Source organism: Eptesicus fuscus, chromosome 16 (genome assembly GCF_027574615.1).
Source record: "Eptesicus fuscus isolate TK198812 chromosome 16, DD_ASM_mEF_20220401, whole genome shotgun sequence".
Lineage (NCBI taxonomy): Eukaryota > Metazoa > Chordata > Mammalia > Chiroptera > Vespertilionidae > Eptesicus > Eptesicus fuscus.
The window spans coordinates 35,755,117-35,780,102 of NC_072488.1; the positions used below are offsets into that span (position 1 = coordinate 35,755,117).

Here is a 24,986-nt window from a genome sequence, read left to right on the forward strand (position 1 = left end):
AAACCCACCGTGCAGGTTGCGGCAAATTGAGTAGGGTTTTGTTTGTTTTTTAAAGTTTTGGGAGTTCTTTATATATTCTGGATTTTAATCCCTTATCACCTATGGGATTTGAAAATATTTTCTCTTTCTGAGGTACTGTCTTTTGATGCACAAATTTTCATGAAATTAAATTTGTCTTTTCCTTCTTGTTACCTATCCCTTTAGTGACATATCCAAGAAATCACTGCTAAATCCAATGTCATGAAGCTTTCATTCTGTTGTCTTCTAAGAGTTTTGTTTTAGGTCTTACATTTAGGTCTTTATCTACTTTTATTTTGTCATACAGTGTTAAGCTAAGGATCCACCCTTCTTTTGCATGTGGATATCCAGTTTTTCCAGCATCATTTGTTGAAGACTGACCTTCCCCTATTGAATGGTCCTGGTTCAGCTGCCAAAATTTATTTGAACAGGCCTGGCCAGTGTGACTCACTGGTTAGACCATCAGCCCGAGGCACTGAAGGATTTCAGGATTCCTGGTGAAGGGCATGTATCTGGGTTGCGGTTTGCTCCCACCTCCCTTTCCTACCCCCTCAAAGATGAGTGCAGGAGGCAACCAGTGGATGTCTCTCTCTCATCCCTCCCTTCCACTATCACTGAAAAGCAGTGGAAAAAATATCCTCATGAAGATTAACACCAAAACACACACACACACAGACATACTTTCAAAAACAACCACATTATTTGACCTTATGTAGGAGAGTTTATTTCTGGACTCTCTATTCCAGGAGTGGGGAATGTCTGGCCCCCAAGTCATATAAGGCGCACAAAATCATTTGGTCTGGCCCTGGCAGGGGATTAGAGGTGAATTAATTGCTTGACCAAATATAGCAAGCTAATTTTTAAGTTGATAATTTTGTGTGGCCTGGAAATGATGTTATGACTATCCAAATGACATGATGCAGAAAATAAGTTCCTGGCCCCTGCTTTTTCTATTCTATTGATCTAAATGTCTTTATGCTAGTACGTTTTGATTACTGTAGCTTTGTAGTAAGTTTTGAAAAAAGGAAGTGTGAATCCTCCAGTTGCTTTTTCAAGGTTGTTTTGGATAGTCAGTTTCCTTGAGATTCCACAATTTTTAGGATGGGTTTTCTATTTCTGTAAAAAATGTTATTGGGATTTTGATAGGAATTGCATTCAATCTATAGATGCTTTGGATAGTTTCCTCTTCATCTGCTCTTTCCCTCCTTCTCTGGCAAAGCTCATTTGAACATCTAACAATTGAACCCTTTTTTAATACATACAACTAGAGCTGGTAGAGAACACCTTACTTCCTTTTAGTTTTTCTTTGCTTTTAATCTCACACTTTTGTTTTTCTGGTCTATGCTTTTAACTTTGTTAGACAGGGTCTCCCATAGTGAAAGCTACAGTGTGAATCAATTGCAGGTGTGCAAAAAAATCCATTATTCAAAAAATCTTTTACATTCAGCAAGTGTATTTTAAACATCTATTAAATACCAGACATTATTCTTTGTCCTAGGTCTGTGGTCGGCGAACTGCAGCTCTCAAGCCACATGCGGCTCTTTGGCCCCTTGAGTGTGGCTCTTCCACAAAATACCACGGCCTGGGTGAGTCTATTTTGAAGTGGCGTTAGAAGAAGTTTAAATTTAAAAAATTTGGCTCTCAGAAATTTCAATTGTTGTACTGTTGATATTTGGCTCTGTTGACTAATGAGTTTGCCGACCACTATCCTAGGTCATTAGTGGAGCAAAGAAGCTAATACTTTTGACTTCAATATATAGCTTATGTTCTATTGGAGGGAGACAGACAAGAAATAAACACTGGTAAAGCGCCATGAAGAAAAATAAAAGCAGAGAGGCATACAAGAAGTGCCTGGGGCCCGGGCTGGTGTGGCTGTGGGTTGAGCAATGTCTCGTGCACTGAAAGATTGCCAGTTCAAGTTCCAGTCAGGGCACTTACCCAGGTTGTGGGTTTGATCTCTGGTCATGGTGCGTATGGAAGGCAACCAATGTTTCTCTCCCTTCCTCTAAAATCAATAAAAATGTTTTTAAAAAGTGCCTGGGGGTTGGGGTAGGATTGCAGTTTAAAATAGGGCGTTCAGGCCGAAACCGGTTTGGCTCAGTGGATAGAGCGTCGGCCTGCGGACTGAAAGGTCCCAGGTTCGATTCCGGTCAGGGGCATGTACATTGGTTGCGGGCACATCTCCGGTGGGGGTTGTGCAGGAGGCAGCTGGTCGATGTGTCTCTCTCATCGATGTTTCTAGCTCTCTATCCCTCTCCCTTTCTCTCTGTGAAAAATCAATAAAATATATTTAAAAAATAAATAAATAAATAAAATAAAATAAAATAGGGCGTTCAGGAAAGATCTGGCTGAGAAGGGAACTGAGCAGGGAGTTTATGGGAAGGTAAACGATGAGCTGAGCTCCTATCTGGGAGTTTCAGGTGAAGGGCACAGCATGAGCGAAATCCCTGCAAAAGGAGTGTGCTGGAATATAAGGAGGCAGGTGTGAGGGGTAGAGTGCAAGGAGAGCAGAGGCAGAGATGAGAGGATGGGACAGATCTAGGATGTGTGCACTGATGAGAGCTTGGCTTTTATTCCAGTAAAGTGAGCTTTAGGCCTGATAGTGTTGACATTTTAAAGAAATGTTTTTAATATATTTTTTTATCTCAGAGAGGGACAAGGAGAGAAACATCAATGAGAATCATTCATTGGCTGCCTCCTACATGCCCCTCTGGGGTTCAAGCCCATAACTCAGGCATGTGCCCTGACTGGGAATGGAGCCGGGACCTCTTGGTTCATAGGTTGATGCTCAACCACTGAAATACACTGGCTGGGCAAGTAGAGAAGTATTTTGACTTGAAAGATTTCAGGACATATCTCATTCAACAGTTTCATGGCAACAAGAAAAAGCTTGTTTTACTATGAACTATTAGCCATTAAAACTGAATTACTAAATTTTAGACAACCCTGAAATAGATTTCTAAATATATAAAGACATCATTTAACAAATTATTTTAGTTAACTAATTTAGTTACCAGATACAAAAGAAGCTTCAGGCTGATTGACTGTATTCTCCACAAATGCGAAGGGAGTCCTAGTTGCTTTTATAACACTCCTTGTGAAATACAAAAGAAATTGTGTAGGCCCAATTTGTGGTCTACTTCAAAGGCCTGGCCATTATCCAAAGGCAATAGAAGCCATGAAAGCTTTCATAATGGGTAGTGCCTGACAAGTTTTTTTAAAAAATTACTAACTATAGTGTGTGCAGAAAGAGGCTAAAGTGAGGGCAGAGATTATTTTGATTTTACACTATTCATGGTGAGAGATGATGCTTGATCAAGGTGCAATTAAGATGTTTTTAAAGCCACTAAAACAAAACATCAATTAAGAGTCCCTTTTATTTATGTAAATTCTCAGTATGGGCTCTTCATTTCTACCAACAAGAGTGCTCTTTACCTGGTATAGGGGAGGGAAACTTATGACCTTGCCCAAGGGCTTTTAAGGAGAGGGCACAGAGCTCTTCCTCTGATTCTTGATCGCTTTCAGCTCAAAATAATCCTAAATTGTATATTGTAGGGTGACATATTCTATTACCCTTCAGCCATTAAACAGTTTGTCCTTATATCACCAATTTTCCCAAATAAAGATCATTTTAAAAAAATTCCTTTTGGCACAGCTGGCATAGGTCAGTGATTGAATGATGATCTATGAACCAGGTCACGGTTCAATCCCCAGTGGGGGCACATGCCCAGGTTGTGGGCTGATCCCGTGTGGGACGTGCAGGAGGCAGCTGATCAATGACTCTCTCTCATCATTGATGTTTCTTTCTCTCTCCCTATCTCTCTGAAATCAATAAAAAATATATTAAAATAAATAAGAGGGATTACTGCCATTGTGACATGGATGAATCTTGAGATTATGCTAAGTGAAGTCAGTCAGTCAGAAAAAGCTAACAACCGTATGATTTCAATCATATGGGGGATATAAAACAAACTCAAAGAAACAGACAATAGTATTGGTTGTTACCAGAGGGAAGGAGTGGGAGGGCAGTAAAGGAGAAAAAGGGTCAAATACATGTGATGGGAGATTATGACTTTGAGTGGTGGGTATACAATGCAATATATAGATCATGTATCATAGAACTGTACACTTGAAACCTGTATGATCCTATCAACCTTTTCAAATGTAGTTTTCCGTTAGTCTAGTTAAGAATGAGATACTCTTAGTCACCCCAATAAATTTAATTAACATGTTAAGTGCCATGTCAGTCACCGGTGACTGACACTATACTTTCTGTTTGGACTGGTCAGTCACTGGTGCCGCCAGCATATTGGTGAAATTGGATATCGCGGGCTAAATGGAAAGGAAGACAAAACAGGCTTGGTGCTCAACATGTTAAAAATGAAATATCCTTTACTAGAGGCCTGGTACACGAAATTTGTGCGGGGGGGGGTGGGGGGGGTGTTGTCCCTCAGCCCAGCCTGCACCCTCTCCAATCTGGGACCCCAGGAGGGATGTCCCAACTGCCTGTTTAGGCCTGATTCTACTGGGATCGGGCCTCAACAGGCAGTTGGACATCCCTCTCACAATCCAGGACTGCTGGCTCCCAACTGCTTGCCTGCCTGCCTGCCTGCCTTCCTGATTGCCCTTAACCGCTTCTGCCTGACAGCCTGATCACCCCCTAACCCAGTGATGGGCAACCTTTTGAGCTTGGTGTGTCAAACTTCGCCAAAAAACTGAGCATAACTCGGGTAGTGTGTCACTTTGAGGAAAAAACATTATTTCGCAAACGTTTCATCCTCAGGAGCAGCAAATGTTTCATCCTTGGCATGTGGCCGCGTGTCATCAGAAATGGCTACATGTCAGTGTCATAGGTTCGCCATCACTGCCCTAACCACTCCCCTGCCAGCCCGATTGCCCCTCACTGCCCTCCCCTCCTGACCCAGTCACCCCTCACTGCCCTCCCCTGCTGACCCAGTCACCCCTCACTGCCCTCCCCTGCTGACCCAGTCACCCCTAACTACCCTCCCCTGCCAGCCTCATCTCCCCTAACTGCTCTCCCCTGCAGGCCTGGTCACCCCCAACTTCCCTTTCCTGCATGCCTGTTCCCCCCCAACTGCCCTTCCCTGCAGGCCCGATCACCCCCAACTTCCCTCCTCTGCTGGCCAGGTCACCCCTAACTGCCCTCCCCTGCAGGCTTGATCACCCCCAACTGCCCTCCCTTGCAGGCCTGGTTCCTCCCAACTTCCCTCCCCTGCTGGCCATCTTGTGGCAGCCATCTTGTGTCCACATGGGGGCAGCCATCTTGTGTGTTGGGGTGACAGTCAATTTGCATATTACTATTTTATTAGATAGGATAATAAAACCCTAATATGCAAACCAACCAGCAGAATGACTGGTCTCTATGACATGCGCTAACCACCATGGGCAGACGCTCAACGCAGGAGAAGGGTGAGCAGTGCTCAGCCAGAAGCTGGGGTTACGGCTGGCGAGCACAGCGGTGGTGGTGAGAGCTTCTCCCGCCTCCAAGGCAGGCGGACATCCCCCGAGGGGTCCCGGACTGCCAAAGGGCACAGGCCGGGCTGAGGAACCCTGCCCAGTGCACAAATGTCATGCACCAAACCTCTAGTTTTTGTATAAATGATATTTGCTACTTAATGTGTACAAGGAATCTCAATGAACACAACATTCTTGAATAAAGGGATTAGGAATATAGGGTAGAGGAAGCCTTTCATTTTTCACTTTGTGTCTTTCTGAATGTTAACTTTTCAAACAGTATATATATTACTTTGTGAATCCATTGCCCCTTTTGTTCTATAGGTTTTTCAAGTGTCTGAAATAACATTTGCGGGGGGGATAGGGGCAGCAACAATAAATTAATCTGCCTTTTGAAACCAAATCTTTAATATTTTCATTAAACGGTGTCAATACAATTTCAAGTAAATGCAAACTGGAAGACCAGGCCCAGGAATTTATAGGAGAAACAATATTCCAAACAACAAGAAACACCAGTGATCTTCCACTCCAGCCGCACTATTAGTGGCCATGATGGTGCGAGTCAGCCAGTGTTATCCAGATTACCGAGTGTTTACCTGACAAAAGAAAAACTTGAGTTTCAAAACCTGTAATAATAGAATTTTAAGGATGGCAGACATTTAAGCAGTTGTCCAAATCACCCCTATTATTACAAGTGAGAAAAGACTGCAAGAGTATGAACTGTTATCACCTTGATGACTAGCAAATTATTAGTTACAAACACCCCAAAAATCTCTTAAAAGATATACCTTTTGACCTTGTAGGAAAATTCCCAACCTATACATACCACATCATCAATTTTCAGGATGCTCCGGACAGTTTCAGTTGCTAGAGTCAGTGCACTAACTGAAACCAACAAAGGCTGGACAACCAGTTCCTCCAAAATGTTGGAAATACCACCCTGCAAATTAGCACAAATTGCTTTTAGTGTTTGTAAGTATACACATCACCAGCTACAGTTATGAATCAAGACCTTGTCAAATGTAGTTTTCCCTTACTCTACTTTAGAATAAGATACTCTCTAAGTAAGCTCTTTTATACACTACTAGTAGCCCATTTGCAGGAAGAATCCTGCAAGCGGCCGCCGCCGCCACCATTGCAGCCGCCACGCCTGCACCCGCCGCCCCGCCCCGCCCGGGCTTTCCCTCTGGCAGCCACCTTGCTTTCCGCTTTTCCTCCCTCTTCCTTCTAAGTTGTCTTCAGTCTTCACTCCTCCCTCCCTCAGCGTATGCAAATTAACCGACATCTTTGTTGGGTAATTTGCATACTCACCCTGATTGGCTGGTGAGCGTGGCTTGGGCATAGCGAAGGTGCGGTCAATTTGCATATTACTATTTTATTATGTAGGATAGGTTGTATTTCTACTAAAATTTGGAAAAAATTAATGCTGCATCCCCCAAATCCTAACTTCAAAACTCCTCCTATGGCCCTAGAGTGTTGGCTTACGGACTGAAGGGTCCTAGGTTCGATTCCAGTAAAGGGCACATGCCTGGGTTGCAGGCTCGATCCCCAGTCGTGGGTGTGCAGGAGGTAGCCAATCAATGATCTCTCATCATTGATGTTTCTATCTCTCTCTCTCTCTCTCTCTCCCTTCATTTCTCTCTGAAATCAATAAGATATCCTATATAAGAAAAGGCTAATATGCAAATACACCAAAACAACCCAACAACCAGTCGCTATGATGTGCGCTGACCACCAGGGGGCATGTGTGGAACATGGCAGGCATTGGCCGTGGCAGGATGGTGGAGCAGGTAAGTGGGGGTGCCAGACCAAGACAGGGCGCCGGTCACTGTCACCAGGGCAAGATTCTGGTGGTTACTCAAAATTCTTTGCTCCCGTGTGCTGCAGTCCTGCTAGCACTGCGCGTGCTGCTGGCGCTGGCCCCCCTCGCACCCACTGCCAGTGCCGGAGCTGCTGCTTGTGCCTGCTGCCGGTCCCAATCACTCAGCACTATCAGTTGATGCGAGCAGCGGCTGCTGGCCCTGATTGCCCTTGAGGGCTTCTCCACCCCCCCTGCTCCTGAGGGGTGATCGGGGCAGCAGCCACCACTCACATCCACTGCTGGCACCGGCCCCAATCACTCCGTGCTGACAGCAGGTGTGAGTGGAGCTAGTGCCATCAGCACATGGGATCAGTGGCAGGAGTGGGGCCGCAGGCAGACAGGGAATAGGGGGCCACGGCAGGAGGGGCTGGGCAGGGACACGGAGGATGGGCCGAAACCCGTCCCTGTGCTTACAGCAGCCTCCTGGCCCACAGTTCCTTTCAAGGTGCATGAATTCGTGCACTGGGCCCCTAGTATATATATAAAAAACCTTCCTCCTATGTATCCTACTCTGCCTTTACATCTCTCTCAAATCTCGCTTATAAATTCTTTTTTTTTAAAAAATATATTTTATTGATTTTTTACAGAGAGGAAGGGAGAGGGATAGAGAGTTAGAAACATCGATGAGAGAGAAACATTGATCCGCTGCCTCCTGCACACCCTCTACTGGGGATGTGCCCGCAACCAAGGTACATGCCCTTGACCGGAATAGAACCTGGGACCCCTCAGTCCGCAGGCCGATGCTCTATCCACTGAGCCAAACCGGCTAGGGCCACTTATAAATTCTTATTGCCACTATCATAGTTCCATTCTCCTAAGGATTACTGCTGGTGGCCATCACAAGCAACCCCATCTCCTGTGTTCCCACCTTAAAATACTCATTTCATCATTTTAGCCTCTTGGTTAACAAAATGTTAGTAGCTTCCAACTACTGGAATAAAAAAACACCCCATACCTCGTTAGCTTTTATCTGATCTTTCCAACCTTAAAGTCCAGTGTATTACCAATAGATAACTTCCACTCTAGACAAAATTAGAAACTTCTCAGGCTCTCTCACCTGTAAACCATTTGCTCCCCCTTCTGAAATTTCCTCATACCCTACCAATGAAAGCTACATCTTCATAATGTGCCCTCCTTAGGAATTCTATTCTATTAAAAAAATGTAACCTTGGATTGTTAGCCCCCTCGCCCCGCATTAAGTATTATTTGTCTCTTCAATAAAAAGGGACATATACAAAAGGGGAAATTATTACTGTTCTATGTGTTTACCCTAGTGACTGACTTCATTAGGCTGGTGGTCACAACAGCAGCAATGGTTAATACTTAAGTGTTTCCTCTATGCCAGGCATCTTTATAAGAGCATTCTTGTCAGTAATATATTTAATTCTCACAATTAGCCTACAAAGGACCTATTAATTAGTCTCTGTTTTTACAATTGAGAAAACTGAAGCACAGACTATGGAACATGCCAAAAATCAGCCAATAAATTGGCAGAGGTAATGAACAGATAATACTTTTCACTTACGGCATAATCCATCTTCATTCTCACTCAATAACATAAATTATCTGGCAGGCCTAATATTTAAATCCTATTTTACTTTTAATTACAAAGCTTTAAAAATGTTATATTAATTAATATTTCCTGCAATAATTAAAGATTAAATTATTACCTTTCGGACGTTAATGCCGGTAGTTTTTTCTCCTTGGGCATGCCGGTTTCTTAGTTCTGTTACTGTAGAAATGGGATTCAGGCCAGCATTTTCAGCTAGTGTAGATGGAATTACTTCCATAGCATCTGCAAAAGCACGAACGCAGTAGGATTCCATACCACTCAATGTTCGTGAATATTCAGTTAACCGTAGAGCCAACTCTATTTCTGGAGCACCACCTCCTGCAATAAGAGCTCTGAAATTCACAAACACATTTTTTAGCTTATTTTATCTAAGAGAAAGCTATTTTAAATAATTTACCATTTACACCTTCAAAATAGTCAAAATACTGAAGTTTTAATGTTCTAAATGTTACTTAGCAATTCATATTACCTATTCTTCACTAAACAGCGGATGACACATAGGGCATCATGAATGGAGCGCTCAGCTTCTTCAATAACCAATTTGTTAGATCCACGGACAACAATTGTAACTGTTTTTCCAGGGCTTGTACAGCCTGTAATCTTTAGTAAACATATTCCAAATTAGGTATTTGGGATAAAGATTAAAATAAACAAAAAAAAATCCAGGCAAATAAAGCTTAATTATAATACTGTTACCTTGATCAGCTTGCCAGAACCATTTAAATTGACCTCCTCAGCTAACTCAGCTGATCCCAGCATGTCAGCAGTGAACTGGTCAATATGAGCAACCGGCTTGGTTCCAATCGTCTGGGAAAAATAATCAAATCCTCAAATTAAGACATTTGATTATTGGACATTTTCACACATACAAATGTTAGAATATTTTACCTTACAAATGAATTCAATATCTTCTCTTTCAATATCCTTAACCACCATAATCTTCATTTTGTTTAGAAAATGTAATGCAAGATCACTTAGAGCATCTCTACAATAAAAAATCAGTCATTATGTCAATGCTAGGTCAAAGATATTTGCTGTTCAACCATTTTTTAAGGTTTTCATTATTTTACTGTTGTTTAAATAAACAATGTGTGGTGATTTCCAATGGATAATATTAAAATGTACCCCAATAACACTATTTGTAAAACACACAAGATAACCATGTCATTGTTTTTTAAAATACTAAGTAAGTGTATCTCTGATAATTAAAACTTTGATACTTCCTGATTTAGAATAATTAGCGCATTGTCCTGATACACTAAGGTTGCCAGCATATACAAGAAGCAACCAATGAATGCATAAATAAGTGGAACAATCAATTGATGTTTCTCTTTCTAAAATCAATGTTAAAAAAAAATCAAAATCTTTAATCCCAAGACTATAATCATATTAAAAAACAAGATTACTAGCTATTATATGACTTGGGATGAGAACCAGGTATTCCAATTCTTCATCAATGAGCATCCACAATACATTCTGGCATAATGTATTAATAGAATACATGGAAATGTGTCTACATATTAGAAGAAAACACTGAAAAACAAAGCATTCCATTTACTTAACATCTAGGATATTGGCTAGAAAGATTATACACCCCACATTTAAATGATTGATTTTGGATACCCTCTAGAGTATTCATCAGAATGTCCTATTCTGAAAAGAACCTATTTTAGAGTATTCATCAGAATGTCCCAAAATGCAGATTCATTAGCTGTCTAGTGGTTTATCTACCTCAAATGGTTCTGTAAAAATTGCTAGAGGGTATCCAAAATCAATTATTATTAAGAAGAAAACATAATAGCTGCATACCTTAGAATAGACTTTTGTATGAGAAGAACATTACATCCTGTTTTTTTAATTTGCTTCACTAAGTTTAGAATATAGGCTCTCTCCTCTCGAAGCACTCGATCCATCTGGACATAGTCAGAAACTACTATCTGATTATCCATCTGTTTAGAAAAGAAACAACATATTAATAATTTGCATATAGGAGTTTTAAAGTGAAAAAATATTTTTAATAAAAATATTATAGTATAAATTCAAGCAAAATCATATCAAATATTATATATAAACATGCACAGAAAAAGTCTGGGAAAGTCCAGGTGGCATGGCTCAGTCGTTGAGCTTTGACCTATGAATCAGGAGATCACAGTTCCACTCCCCATGGGCAGGGCACATGCCCAGGTTGCGGGCTTGATCCACAGTAGGGGGCGTGCAGGAGGCAGCTGATGAATGATTCTCTCTCTCTCTCTCTCTCATCACTGATGTTTCTATCTCTCTCTCCCTCTCGCTTCCTCTGAAATCAATAAAAAAAATATATTGGTGTGTGTTGTGTATGTGTGTGTGTATGTATTAAAAAAAAAGGTCTGGAAAGATGAATATACACCAACCTTATTGCAGATCTTTTATGCTGTCATATGTGTCTATATACATGCAAGTACATTTTGATAAAATGTAAAATGATTATTTCCTGAATATGCCAATTTGCTTTATACAAATATTTTACTGAAATAATTTCACTTGCATCCTTGTTACTTTGTCATGTTCTGGCATCCAACAATTTCTGCCTTTATTTCAATTTTATTAGTTCTTTTGAGACAAATACTTCTTATCACTAGTATCAGTATTTTCTATTTTCATGATAATGAATAAAAGTTGAGTTATTAGAAAGTTATTGTTATTAGAAAACATATATATTAAAAAAATCAATTTTATTTGGTTCTACTTACATCTGTTTTGGGAGCAGATAAGCAAAACTGAATAAGCCCAATTTTAGCCTTTTCGACTCTGGTTATACCAGAATTTGCCACCTTCTGAATGAGAACCAGCCCTTCCACCAACTCACAGTCATCGATTGTCCCACTAAGAAAAAAGGAAGCAAGGGAATAGTTAACAAGGAGCAGAAATCTGTAAGTTTAGATTTCTAACAGATTAAAAATCATCAGTCCAATAAAATGTGCTTTAGCGTCACTCACATTTATTAGTGTCCCATTCCTGAACCTCTTTGATCACACTACTGCCCTGCCATCATAAGGGAATGCAAACAAATTCTTGAGATTCTCAGATTAATACTAGTACAAATTCTCATGAAAATATAAAAAAAGCTTTCTGACTTTCACCTATTTTTCATTTAAAAGTTATTTATTTTTGGAAATAACTTAAGCTTACTTTCAAAATCAATTTTTATTCATTAAAGTTATAAATAGGTCTGCTTACCCAAGTTTCTTAACTATTTTAATATCTCTAAGATCTACACCAGTAGCTGTGGCTGGGTCAATCACTTTCATAACTGCATTTACACTCATCGGAGAAAGAAGACTTGAATACTGAGAGACAACCTAGAATTAAAAAAAAAAAAAGTCAGTTTCACAACAGAAAAAGTCCCAGTTCTTTACTGACATATCACTTTTTTTGGATGGTGGGAGAGGGAAAGTGAGAATATATGAGAAAACATTCCATACAAACTGTCTTTTCAATTCAGATTGTCAGTCACCAAGGGCATGAAATAAAAATATGTACTCACAACTCTATAGGAAATCCAAAACAAAGTTAATTTTATGTGGAAGTTTCTTATCTAAAATGAATTTGTGATCAGATGCTATATATGTGTACCCCTAATACTGAGGGTGCTGGTAAAAATAGCTAGTGGCTAACATTTACTGAGCACTTTATGCCAGGCAGTGGTCTTAGTACTTTACATTTCTATAATCATTCAATCTTCAAATGAAGAAACTAAAATAGTCAAACAGCTTAGTCAAGTGATAGAGCCAGTGCTGAACCCAAGCAGTCTAGACTCTAAGACCAATGCTTGTAACCATTATGCTATACTGTCATTAATTTCTGGGGACATTCAACAATATTATTATCTAATTCTCAATTTAACATTAGAAGAAAATGAATATATCAATATAATGCTGATGAAAAGAAAAAAGAACGTATGTGTGACACTGGACATGACAGAAAAGAGAAGCTGACATAATTTCCCAAGAAATTTAAAAAACATCATTGCTTTAAATTTGATAACTAAGAAAAGCAGCACAGACATTAGTTAAGAGATGGCCTATGGATGGGCAATCTTGTCCTGGTTCAAATTTCAGTTCTATCCCTTATTGTGGGTCTTGGATGAGTTATTTAACTTCACTAGACCTATTTTCCATCGGTAAAATGGGGATACAATTTATCTGACAATCTTGGAGTAAACTTTACTTGAATTCAGTTATACAAATTACTTTAGTTACCTACTCTTGAGGTATGTGGGAGGCAACCAATCAATGTGTGAACTGTATAGCATCAAACAAAAATCACAGCATAGGAGTTGTGGTTCTTAACAAACCTTACGCTGTAATTTTACATCGATCCCTTAGCGTTCATCTCACCTTTGAGTTCAATGAAGTGGCTGCACTATTTAACAAAGTTTCTCTGTCACTCAGTTCCACAGGTCGAGACATGTCAACCAATACTTCAATACCCTTTTCCAAAGCCTTCTGGAATGACTCCGAAATGATAGTTGGATGAATCCCTGTCATTTGTGAAAATCCAGTTAGTTAATTATGTAACAAATAAGCTATATATTTGACACACTTAAAATTTTTCTATTCGGCCGAAACCGGTTTGGCTCAGTGGATAGAGCGTCGGTCTGCGGACTTAAGGGTCCCAGGTTCGATTCTGGTCAAGGGCATGTACCTTGGTTGCGGGCGCATCCCCAGTGGGGGGTGTGCAAGAGGCAGCTGATCGATGTTTCTCTCTCATCGATGTTTCTAACTCTCTATCCCTCTCTCTTCCTCTCTGTAAAAAATCAATGAAATATACTAAAAAAAAAAAAATTTCTATTCGTTAAAATTTCAAAACAACCATAAATTTTAAATTATTAACTATAGATTAGCTTATTCTTCAGTTATAATGGTTTGCATAACCTTAACTGTTAACTATGGCTAATAATTTATTTCCACTTAATTTGGAATAGTTCAATTACACACACACACACGATATTTAAAAGGAAAACCAAAGTTAATACTTTTAAAAACAGCATAAATCTACATAAATAGGATAAGTGACTGGAGAGTCACCACTATGATTAAGCACTATTTACTAGAACAAGAACCCCTACTTTCTCTCCCAAATCACCATTCAATCTAGAGCCTAAGGTTAGTAACAGCACTACCACTTATTTTTGAAAAGCAAAATCCTATCAAGTTCCATCACAAAGAAGTTTGGCTAGACCTGTTCGGTGTGCCTCAAATGGTTGGAGCATTGCCCTTACACATAAGGGCGGCAGGTTCAATTCTCAGTTTTTATGCTTGCGGGAAGCAACCGATTGAGGTTTCTCTCTCCAAAAATCACTTAAAAAAAGAAGCTTGGCTAAAGAGGCTATAGAGGGAATAAATGGTGATGGAAGCAGACTTGACTTGGGGTGTTGAACACACAATACAATGTACAGATGATGTATTATAGAATTGCACACCTGAAAGCCACATACTTTTTTTTTGAAACCCATATACTTTTATTAACCAATATCACCCCAATAAATTCAATAATAATTAAAAAGTTTGGCAAAAAAGAAAAGCAAAAAGAAAAACATTTCTAATTCATATAATAAACATAGCAAAATTTAATCTTAAAAATCCTTGTAAAGATTATTCCAAATTAAATCTTAAATCAGACATTACTTAACTTGAATAAAAGTATGTCCTATGTTCTACCTACCTTTCTGAAGAAGCTTGGTACAGGAATCTAAGAGAGAGCCAGCAATGATGACCACCGATGTAGTGCCATCTCCTGCTTCTATATCTTGTGCCTTAGACAACTCTACCAGCTAAGTGAACAGAACATTTAAGTTGTTCAATAAGAAATGTGAGAACCTAATAACATCCAATTCAAATATAAAAAAATATAAATGGTTTTCACATCAGTGTCACAATTTGATTATTATCAACACTATAAGATTCAATATAACACATATGACTTTGGATTTGTTGTCTATTTGGGTTTCATTTTAAAATGATAATCCCTCCCCCCCAAAAAAGAAAAGAAAATGATAACCCACATATTTATAGCATACAAAATTCTACATATATATATATATATAAATATATAAAAACACACATTGATTTCTGGTTCAGACTGTGGATTGTAAATATTTAAATTCCCAGCTACTTAAAAGTTCCAGTCAGAGAGCATAGTGTTATACCATAGGTACCTTGTAGCCTTGGAAGCTATGAAATGGGGAATTTCAGATGAGGTTACAGTGTCATTTTGGAGTCCTTTGTCAAGTGTATCTGAACTGACCCCTGTATGAGCATAATTTGATTCACTTAAAAAGTCATCGTTACATAATTTAAAAATTCACAATGCTTGCCCTAGCCTTTTGACTCAATGGACACAGTGCTGGCCTGCAGACTGAAGGGTCCTGGGTTCAATTCCAGTCAAGGACACATACCTTGGTTGCAGAGTCAACCCCCAGCCCTGGTGGGGCGCATGTGGGAGGCAACCAATCAATGTGTGTCTCTCTCTCCGTCTCTCACACTCCCTTCCACTCTCTCTAAAAAAATCAATGGGAAAAATATCCTTGGGTGAGGATTCAAACACAAGAAAAAATACCGTATTTTCCAGCGTATAAGACGACTGGGCATATAGAAGATTTTCCTGGGTTAAAAAGTCGTCTTATATGCCGGAAAATACAGTAATAAATTTTTAAAAATTCACAATGCTTAAATTATATCATGTGATCAAATAAAACAAATTTAACTGTTTACCAAATATCAAACCATACACTTAAAAAAACACCTCATCTAAAATTATACTTACCATTCTGGCTGCTGGATGTAACACTTGCATTTGTTTCAGAATGGTGGCACCATCATTTGTAATGGTCACATCGCCTTTTCCATCTTGAATCTGAAAAGTTTTTATTATTATTTTTTAAAGCTGTGATTTCAAAAGTTATTTTATTTATCCAGTATTAACCTTTTGCACTCGGATGTCGAGTGTGACTCGACAAGGTTAGCATCGATAGCAGCTCTTTTTATACTCTTTGAATGTATCAATAATTTGAAATATAAAAAATCCAAATAAATAAGTTTGTATGAAAAGAAACTCCAGTTTTTTATTCTACTGCCGCGCTTTGTAAAATCTGGGGTATTTAAAAAATTAAATCCCGAGTAGAATAAAGGAATCGAGAAAAAAGCAAGCGAGTGCAAAGGGTTAATATGACAACCTAAAAGCTCTATGAATTTGGTAGAGAAATTAAGTTATGTTTACATAGCTTACAACTGTGCTTAATTTCAAACTGTATACTACTATAAATCATTGTACTAAAAGTATGCATAATAGTCTAACTTTACAAGTAAAACAGCTGGCTTTGTTCCAATTACTTTATTTGTGAAAAAGAGAACTGATGCCATGGATGCCCCAAAATACAGCACCATGAATGTGAACACAATTCCCTATTTCCATTAATTAGCTATTATTTTTAAAACTAGACACCTGGTGCACAAAATTTGTGCAGTCAGGGATGGAGTCCCTCAGCCCAGGAGCCCTCGGGGGGTGAATGACTGCCGGCTTAGACACTAAGCTGGCAGTAGGATATCCTTAGCCCTGACGCGGAGGCAGAAGAGGCTCCCGCCACCGCTGTGCTTGCCAGCGGTGAGCCCGGCGCTCCCGCTGTGGGAGCGCACTGACCACCAGGGGGCAGCTCCTGCATTGAGCATCTGCCCACTGGTGGTCAGTGCGCATCATAGCAACTGGTCATTCTGCTGTTCAGTCAATTTGCATATTAGCCTTTTATTATCTACTAGACTAGAGGCCCGATGCACGAAGATTCGTGCAAGAATGGGCCTTCCTTCCCCTGGCTGCCGGCACCACCTTAGCTCCACCAGAGCTGCCTTTTTGCCTTCCCATGCTGCCCAGAGGCCTGGAGCTGCTGGGGCGGTGCGGAATGCCTGCGGTCAATTTGCATCTTTCTTTTATTAGTGTAGATAATAATAAAAGCGTAATACGCTAATTAGACCAGAGAGCCGAACGACCTTCTGGACGACCTTCCAGCCGAGCCCCTTGCACAAATTTCATGCATCGGGCCTCTAGTATAACAGCTTAAAATTTTCAATTACAATTGACATACACAATTCTTATAGTCAACACATAACTTATTTTTTAGTTCCTCAGCAAAGAGCAAAAATATTGATATTAAAATATTCAGAAGGAATAATGACCCGTGTATCATCCAGACCAGCTGTCGCCAACTGGTCGTCCGTGGACCACTGATTGTTCGTGATGTCCAAAAGGTTGGTGACCGCTGGTTTAAGGAAACCTTTGGAGCAGCGGTTGCCAACCGGTGGTCTGCGGACCACTGGTGGTTCATGAGGTCTGAAAGGTTGGCGACTGCTGATCCAGACAATCCTCTATGTTGTTTCCTCATCTTTTATTTTGAAAATTAGCTAGCACTAAAGGAAGTAAAGATGGGGGCATATTACCTAAAAGTCATTGGAAGCCATCTGTTTTATGCTGCCAGTCAACAAAGCCAGAAGAGTTGAAACCTCAGACCTGTCAGGTCACAGAGCTACATCAATACGTAACATTGAACTCAAGCCCTTACACCTAGCTTTACTATATTTCCTGACAACACAAAAAGAGTAGGTAACTACTTTTGTATGTCTATTTCCATTGTTTAAAAAGCATTGAACAAAATATGAATTTTCACTCTTCTGAACTCTCAAAGTGCTTTTCTAACACTTGTTACTTTTTAAGCAATGTATCTTAACCCTCTATCAAGATCTTGCAGTGTGAGGCCCTGGCCAAATAGCTCAGTTGTTAAGAGCATCATCCCGCTATACCAAGGTGTTGGGTTTGAACTCTGGTTAGGACACATACTAGTACAAGAAGCAACCAATGAATGCATAAATAAGTGGAACAACAAATCAATGTGTTTCTTTCTCCCCAAAAATAAAATCTTTCAGAGTAGACAGCAGCATTCAATAAGTAATGAATGATTTCATTTTTACCATTTTATCCATTCCTTTTGGTCCAAGGCTTGTTCTAATAGCATCAGCAACAGCTGCAAAGGAAGACAAAATCAAGAAGACTCTTTAAAGAGCAAATTACTTTTCTCCTCAAATGATCTTTTTGTCCTTATAAGGATATTGTGCAGAACATTTTACCATGTTCACTAAAGAAAACTCATTGTTTAAAACAGGATAACTTACTCATTTAATTGTAGGGCACGCACTTCATGCTTTGTTGTTAAAATCACTATACATAGTCCTTATGCTCTGCCTATGGCAGAATAAATTTTGAGGATTTCTCTAATCTTACTTTAAATGTCAAAATATTATCTCTGAACGTGGACTGTATTCTTTTCTCTTTCAAAATAAGACAAGCTGCAATAAGACAGGCTAGACCTCCTACCATAGTATGTAATTAACTTATTTGTTTGACCTCTCCCTCCAAAAAATGAGAAACAAACACAAAACTAAAATCACAGCTTTCAGTCATTATCAATGTTATGAAACATCTCTAGATATACAGTTTACCATGCCAAAGTTACTATTATCTGTTCATGTGACTTGTTTCTATTTCATTAGTCCTCTTACCATCTTCTAAGAGAAATTGGAATTGATGAATAATACTTGACCCCTTTTCTTTGACAAGGTCTGGACAACTGATTAAATATTTCCCTTTCTCACATACTATCTCACTCCTTATACATAGGGTTGAAATTGTGCATTAATAGTTTCTGTGTACTCCACAACTAGCATTAAGGCTTCCCCCCCACCCCCCCGCCTCTTGTGAACAATAATAGATAACCTTAAAGAGCTTAAGAGAAAATATTTGGTGTAATTTAAAAACTGTTTTCTACCTAATTATCTCATAGTTTGAGGCTGCTGTTCCTAATTGCCCAGTCATTATTATTACCCTTCCAAGCAATTTTAGTGGCCTCTCACGGCCATAATTCTACAAGCAGACCAACCAATTCACTGGCTGGGGTGGCACAGTTGGTTGGAGTCATACCAATTCACTGGCTGGGGTGGCACAGTTGGTTGGAGTCATCCCATACATCAAAAGGTGGTGGGCTGGATCCCGTCTGGGTGTGCATGGGAGGCAATTGATCAATGTTTCTCTCGCACATCTGTTTTTCTCTCCCCTACTATCTTTAAAATCAATTTTAAAAAAATGCCCTTAATTCATCTACTTGAAGACACTAGAAAAATACACATTATCCAAAACACACACACACACACACACACACACACACACACACACACACACACACACACACACACGGCTTGATGCACGAAATTCATGCAAGGGGCTCGGCCCTCGCAGCAGCACAGCCCCGCCCACTGGTCTTTCCAGAAGGTTGTTCCGGTCTGGTCTAATTAGCATATTAGCTCTTTATAACATAGGATTATTACATAGGATTACATAGGATATATTTTAGACTGCTTAACATCTCCCAAATTGTCTGAAGTTTAACATATACCATGTGGCACACTGTATTGTCTGTTAAATGACTCATAGAGAATAGTACTAGACATAACATCCAAAAAAAACAACTGGCTCCCTGAATTAAACTAAAGATGCACATTGCAGCAGCTTTTCTCAATTAGTTTGTAAGTTTTGTCTGACTTGGAAAGACTAGTTGTGCCATTTTGCTCTGAGCTCTCCTTACATAATCTAGGACCTAGATTCTAGGTGGTCTCTCTTTCCCACATGCATATTTCTCTTGTCCAGTTTCAATTCTCTGTTCACTGCTGTTTCAAAGGTCACCTAAGTAAACCTTCCATGCTGTATCTTCCTTGTTTAAAGTCTATCATATTATATAGCTCTTTTGACCCTCCACACGGCCCAAAAATTTAACTTCTTGTTTCAAACATAATAAATCTAAGCTTTTAGTGGCCTCTCATGGCCATAATGGCCACTATGCCCATGCATATGTTATGCATATCTTATGGCCTCACCACGCCCCCTAGATAACTACCTACCCCATCTTTATTTCCAGGTATATTCTCTCCTGAATTTCCAAATGACTCCCTAAGTCTACTCATCTGGTCATTCTGACCTCTCCAACTCACTAGGCCCATATTTGAACCTATTCTTATTTCACCATCCTTCTTCCAGCCAAATGACATATAAGGAAATCAATTTTACCACAGGCTAACTGATAAATGCAACAGTTACTAGGGCATCTTATCAACAATATAAAAAACCACACTGACCTGCTATATCAGTTTCTTTAGCATCATCATCACACCCTCAGTCCCTTCAGATGAGGACCTCAAACACGTATTTATAAGGCTGTATTTTATATATGGGGCTCTGCATATGCTTTCTTACTTAATGCCCACAGCAACCCTACAAGTTAGCTATTAACTCATTTTACTGAAAAATGATTTCTAGCCAGGGCAGTTGTGCCAAATCCTCTCCAGGATACCAGGACCTTCAATATTTGGCCCAACCTTATCCTTCCAATCTCACTTTCATGATCATTTTCTTTTTTCCCCCCCCTCCCCCCTCTCTTTTCTCATACTCATTTTCTAACCCGAATGAAATATTCATTATACTCAATACACATCACAGACAATTTTTTAAGGCTTGTTCTCACCTTTCCTTCCAGAATCTATCTGAATTAGATTTCTCTTTCTAATAAGAAACATTTTCCCCCTCAATTTTATAGGTAAGAAAGCCTCGCCTAGAGATTAAAGGTTACAAAGCCACGAAGTAATGGCAACAGAGCACGAAACTCGGGTCTTGATTGCCAGTGTTCTACCCAAAAAATCCAACTCTAGCAAACTGTTCGTGTTTCTTGATTTGCCTGTGTTTGGTTGCACATGCACAGAGAACATAAAAGCACAATGTAGCTTTCCACAATTATTCTCAAACAAAACGGGTAAATCTGTTCCCCACAGCCCAATATGAAGGGCCACACCCCAACTTAAGCATGAAGAGTTTACCCAATTCGATTCAACAGCTGAGCGAGGCATGCTTATTTAAATGTTATTTTTATAATAACTAGAGAACTTGTAAGTATCGTGCAAACATTTTACTAACGGAACCAATAGGCAGATAAGCGACAGGGCTTAACTGTCAGAACCCAAGGGTCCGCTACAAGCCTGAGTGAACAGGCTGAAAGACTAGGGGCGTCCAGGTCCCAGAAGGGGGAAAACCGAAAAGCCTCCATGCTCCGGGTCGAGAATTATCGGCAGAAAATAACAGGATCCTCTCACAGGGCTGCTTCTACTTAAGGACAAAAGGGGATCAATGACCATCAACGACCACCAGGACCACCCAAAAGCAGGGTGAGAACGCAGAGCTCGACCCCGTAGGGCCGCGCGGGCTAGGCCCCGGGAGCGATACCTTTGGCCGCGGAGATGTTGCTGAAGCGGATCTGGGCCGGCTTATCCCGGTCCTGATAGGCGCTTTTGTAGCGGCCGCCGGCAGCCCCGGCGGGCGCCCCGCTCCGGGGTGCCACGTTCTCGGGCATGGCGAGCTGGGCTGGGTCTGCGTGGGGCTCAGGAAGGACGGATGGACGCGGATTCTGGGCGGCTGCGAAGTAAGAGAGCGCGCCCAACGCCTCCACGAACCTTCCAGAATGCAGAGCCTGCTCCGGGAGGAGGAGGGGGCGGAGACGGAGCAGGGGGCCTGCCTGGCGGCGCGGCGCCGGCGTGACGTAGCAGGCTGCCCGCCGCCCGCCCGATGACGGCACTGCACCGGGGACTTCTGGGCTTGCAGGGGATGTCGGCCTCCGACGCCGGGGGTCGGAAGTCGGGTTGGGGCCGCGGCGGGGCGAACTCTTGTGTGGGAGAAAGGACAGCCCTCTGTTTTAAAGGCGGGCGTTGGAAAAAAAAAAAATAAAGGCGGGCGTTGGGACACCCCTCCCTCCCACTTCCGGGTCCTCGGCTGTGAGGTCCCTTAACTCGAGGTGTAGTTCGCTCCGGGATTGCTCCCTACCGCTTTGGGCTGAGCTGGTTTTGGTCAGGCCGCGTGTTTTTGTATTGTATTCATTTTGAAAGGGAATCGGAGGAGGGGGATTTGGCATGTGCGTCTGGTTCCCTTTGCTTGAAGTGTTAGGGTTGGTTGTCTCCTGCTGATGGATACTGAGTGGTAGTTACAGATTTAAATCCACCCTCGTTAAATGCTAGAGAATCTTGAAAGTTTGGGAGCTGTGATCGCCTGCCAGATCAGGACTGCTTCACTAGTCAATACAACGCCCTCATTTTACACTAGTTTTTACCACATAACGTAGACACTGGTTCTCAGGGAGTCACTTTAATAACGATCGTTCAGTCCTGCCCAGTGCTAAACCCGTTACACCCTCTAGCGCTTTTAATCCTCACAACAATCCTATGAAATAACTCTTCCTTTTATTCTACTCTCCCTTCCCTCATCTAAAGCCTGCGAATTTTGCCTCTTTAAAAAAATTTTTTTTATTGATTTCAGAGAGGAAAAGAGGGAGAGATAGATGGAAATATCAATGATGAGAGAGAATCATTCATCGGCTGTCACCTGCATGCCCCCTTCTGGGGATCCTGTGGTAACCCAGGCATGTGCCCTGATGGGGGATCCAACCGTGACCTTCTGGTTCATAGGTCATGCTCAACCCCTGAGCCACACAGACTGGGCATCATTTTACATTCTTAACATCAAGAATCTCATATTCTCCAACCTAAGTGCCACTGCCTTAGGCCCACATCATCATCTGTTTCGTTACTGTGATAGTCTAGCTTTTGGCTTTTCCTGCTCCTCCTGTTTGTTTTCCACAAACTCAAATGTGATGTTATTACTCCCCTACTTAAAACCTTCAGTATCTCCTCAACGACCAAGTATAAATATCTGCTTTATGTGTAAAATATCCATTTCTCTGACCCAGGTCCTGATTACCTTTTCGGCTTTATAACGTTAGGCACTTGGTCCACTTTTGCTACTGTAGGGCAGGAAAATATCTTTTTTTTTTTTTTTTTTTAAATCCTCACCAGAGGATATATTTTCCATTGATTTTTTAGGGAGAGTGGAAGAGAGAGGGAAAGACAGAGAGAAACATCGATGTGAGAGAAACACATCGATTGGTTGCCTCCTGCATGAGCTCCGACCAGGCCCTGGGCCAGAGGAGGAGCCTGCAACCCAGGTATGTGCCCTTGACTGGAATGAACCCGGGACCCTTTGGTCCTCTATCCGATGAGGCAAACTGGCTAGGGCAGGAAAAGATCTTTTTCCTTCTGTCTTCTCAGGTTCTTGTGATAGAGCACCAGTCAATTAAAATAAAAAAATATGCATGTATTTTTAAAAGCCTTTAGGATGGAGGACCCAGGGCTCTCTCCCTTTCTGGCAAGCCAGCACCTTTCCCAGACACCCTTCTCTCTCCTAAGCTCTAAGGATCCCTTCTTTTGGCTCTACAATTTGTTTTCTGAACCCATTTCTTCTACAGATCACTTCTACCTCTGTGGCTTTCTACATAAACTTTTGCTAATAGTTTGAGTGTTGACTCTGAATTTTTTCGTAGTCAGACTCAAGTACTGAGGTTGCTGCACTGAGGTCCAGTCTTATTTCACTTAACATCTGGTACCGTATTTCACTGCCAACAATAGGACAAGGATATGAGTTAAAGATAGTAATCTGGAAAAACTTAGCAAGGCCTGTTCATTCAGATTCCTCTTGGCATTCCTCATCTTTGGTGATAAGAATGCTCTGGGTATAGAAAGGGCGCCTCTCACGTGAGGGTCTTATGACCTGCTTTAGGGGAGAAGGGAGAGGTCAGAGAGTTCTCCCACCTGTTATTTCCCAAATTTTGTTTCTTGTGTTCCTTCAAATATTCGATATACCATAGTGCCATATTTTGGGGTAGTGTGTTCTGAACCCCATCATTACACTATGAGATTCATACTGTGCCTTAGCACACTACTGATTTTAATGCCTCCAAACACAGGGACACGCTATTTCCCCTGCAACATGTTGAGCTACTTGTTGGCTTGCAACCTCAGGAGTTTTCTGGGTGAAATCTGAAACCAGCACCTCTTTCCCCCTTCCCCCTCCCACAAGGAGAGAAGGGAGAGACCCAAGAAGGAAGCAGCCACTCCGGATAGGTAGGTGGTAGTTTTAATAAGCAAAGGAACTTAATGAGGCTTGTCTTGGGGGGAGGGGGAGTCACAAGACAAGTTCATCTCTACACCTGCCCACTGGCATCTTAGTGTATATAAAGGCCTTATCTGGGCTCAGTCATGGATATTGTCCAGATGATCTCAACACCTTACTCTCAAGGCTATGCCCTTGGAGAGGCTGCTATTGTGGAAATTGTAAACAGAACGTACATTCCAAGGATAGGGAAAGGAATGATTGCCCTGGTCCAGCTCTAAGGTCAACCAGTGGTCATGTCTTCTCAATCACCTCCTCCAACACTATTCACCATTAAGCTTCTATTTGACCTACTGAAGCTGAGTTAATTTTTTCTTTCTTCCACCACCAAATCTGATAGTTATTTCTAGGTTCTAAGTAATAACAACCCTTAGTTCATTGCATTTCAATCATTTGTTTATGTATACATTTGAGATGCCTATAGAAAATGAGTAACTCAAAGTGGTGACTTTGTACAATCTTCAGCCAAAGAGGAAAGAAAGGTGTCTGGAAGACAAGTGATGGGGAAATGACCAGGAACTGCAAGATAAACATGAGTAAGGTTTGTTATGCAGATTTAAATTAATGCCTTTTCTTTCTTTTTTTTTTAATTTCTTTATTGATTAAGGTATCATATATTTGTCCTCGTCCCCCCATTTCCATCCCACCCCCCTCCCCACACATGTCCCCACCCCCCTGTTGTCCTTAACCGCTGGTTGGGCTCATATGTCTGCACACAAGTCCTTTGGTTGATCTCTCCCCTTTACCCCCACCCTCCCCTACCTTCCCTCTGAGGCCCGACAGTCTGATCCGACAGTCTGATCCGTGCCTCCTTGTTTCTGGGTCTGTTCTTGTTCATCCGTCTATGTTGTTCATTATTTCCCCTAGATGAGTGAGATCATGTGCTATTAGAAATACACTTATAAGAACCGAAAATGAGACAAGCAATAATGGTTATGG

At 41.0% G+C, this 24,986-nt stretch overlaps 1 protein-coding gene and 1 long non-coding RNA gene across 2 annotated transcripts; one reads left to right on the forward strand and one right to left on the reverse strand.

Annotated features, from left to right (window-relative positions):
• Window positions 1-5,879: 5,879 nt before the first annotated feature.
• On the reverse strand, window positions 5,880-21,538 carry CCT4 (chaperonin containing TCP1 subunit 4). Its single transcript, XM_054728472.1, has 14 exons — window positions 21,276-21,538; window positions 17,924-17,976; window positions 15,732-15,821; window positions 14,631-14,739; window positions 13,304-13,446; window positions 12,144-12,265; window positions 11,657-11,789; window positions 10,737-10,876; window positions 9,816-9,912; window positions 9,624-9,734; window positions 9,397-9,527; window positions 9,025-9,259; window positions 6,320-6,433; window positions 5,880-6,089 (listed from the first exon to the last, which is right to left on the reverse strand). The coding sequence occupies exons 1-14, from the start codon at window positions 21,400-21,402 to the stop codon at window positions 6,075-6,077; spliced, it is 1,620 nt and encodes a 539-aa protein (XP_054584447.1). The 5' UTR covers window positions 21,403-21,538; the 3' UTR covers window positions 5,880-6,074.
• Window positions 21,539-21,829: 291 nt separating this feature from the next.
• Window positions 21,830-24,628, forward strand: LOC129151900 (uncharacterized). Its single transcript, XR_008558618.1, has 3 exons — window positions 21,830-21,892; window positions 23,842-23,998; window positions 24,513-24,628. It is a non-coding gene; the product is annotated as an uncharacterized LOC129151900 (long non-coding RNA).
• The last annotated feature ends 358 nt before the right edge of the window (window positions 24,629-24,986 follow it).

Coding starts and splice junctions, on each gene's coding strand:
- CCT4 (XM_054728472.1), bottom strand. CDS start 21,402: ATGCCCGAGAACGTGGCACCCCGGAGCGGGGCGCCCGCCGGGGCTGCC. Junction 12,266..13,303: donor CCACTTCATTGAACTCAAAG/GTGAGATGAACG, acceptor TTTTAATTCTAG/GTTGTCTCTCAGTATTCAAG. Junction 9,735..9,815: donor ATATTGAATTCATTTGTAAG/GTAAAATATTCT, acceptor TATTTTTCCCAG/ACGATTGGAACCAAGCCGGT.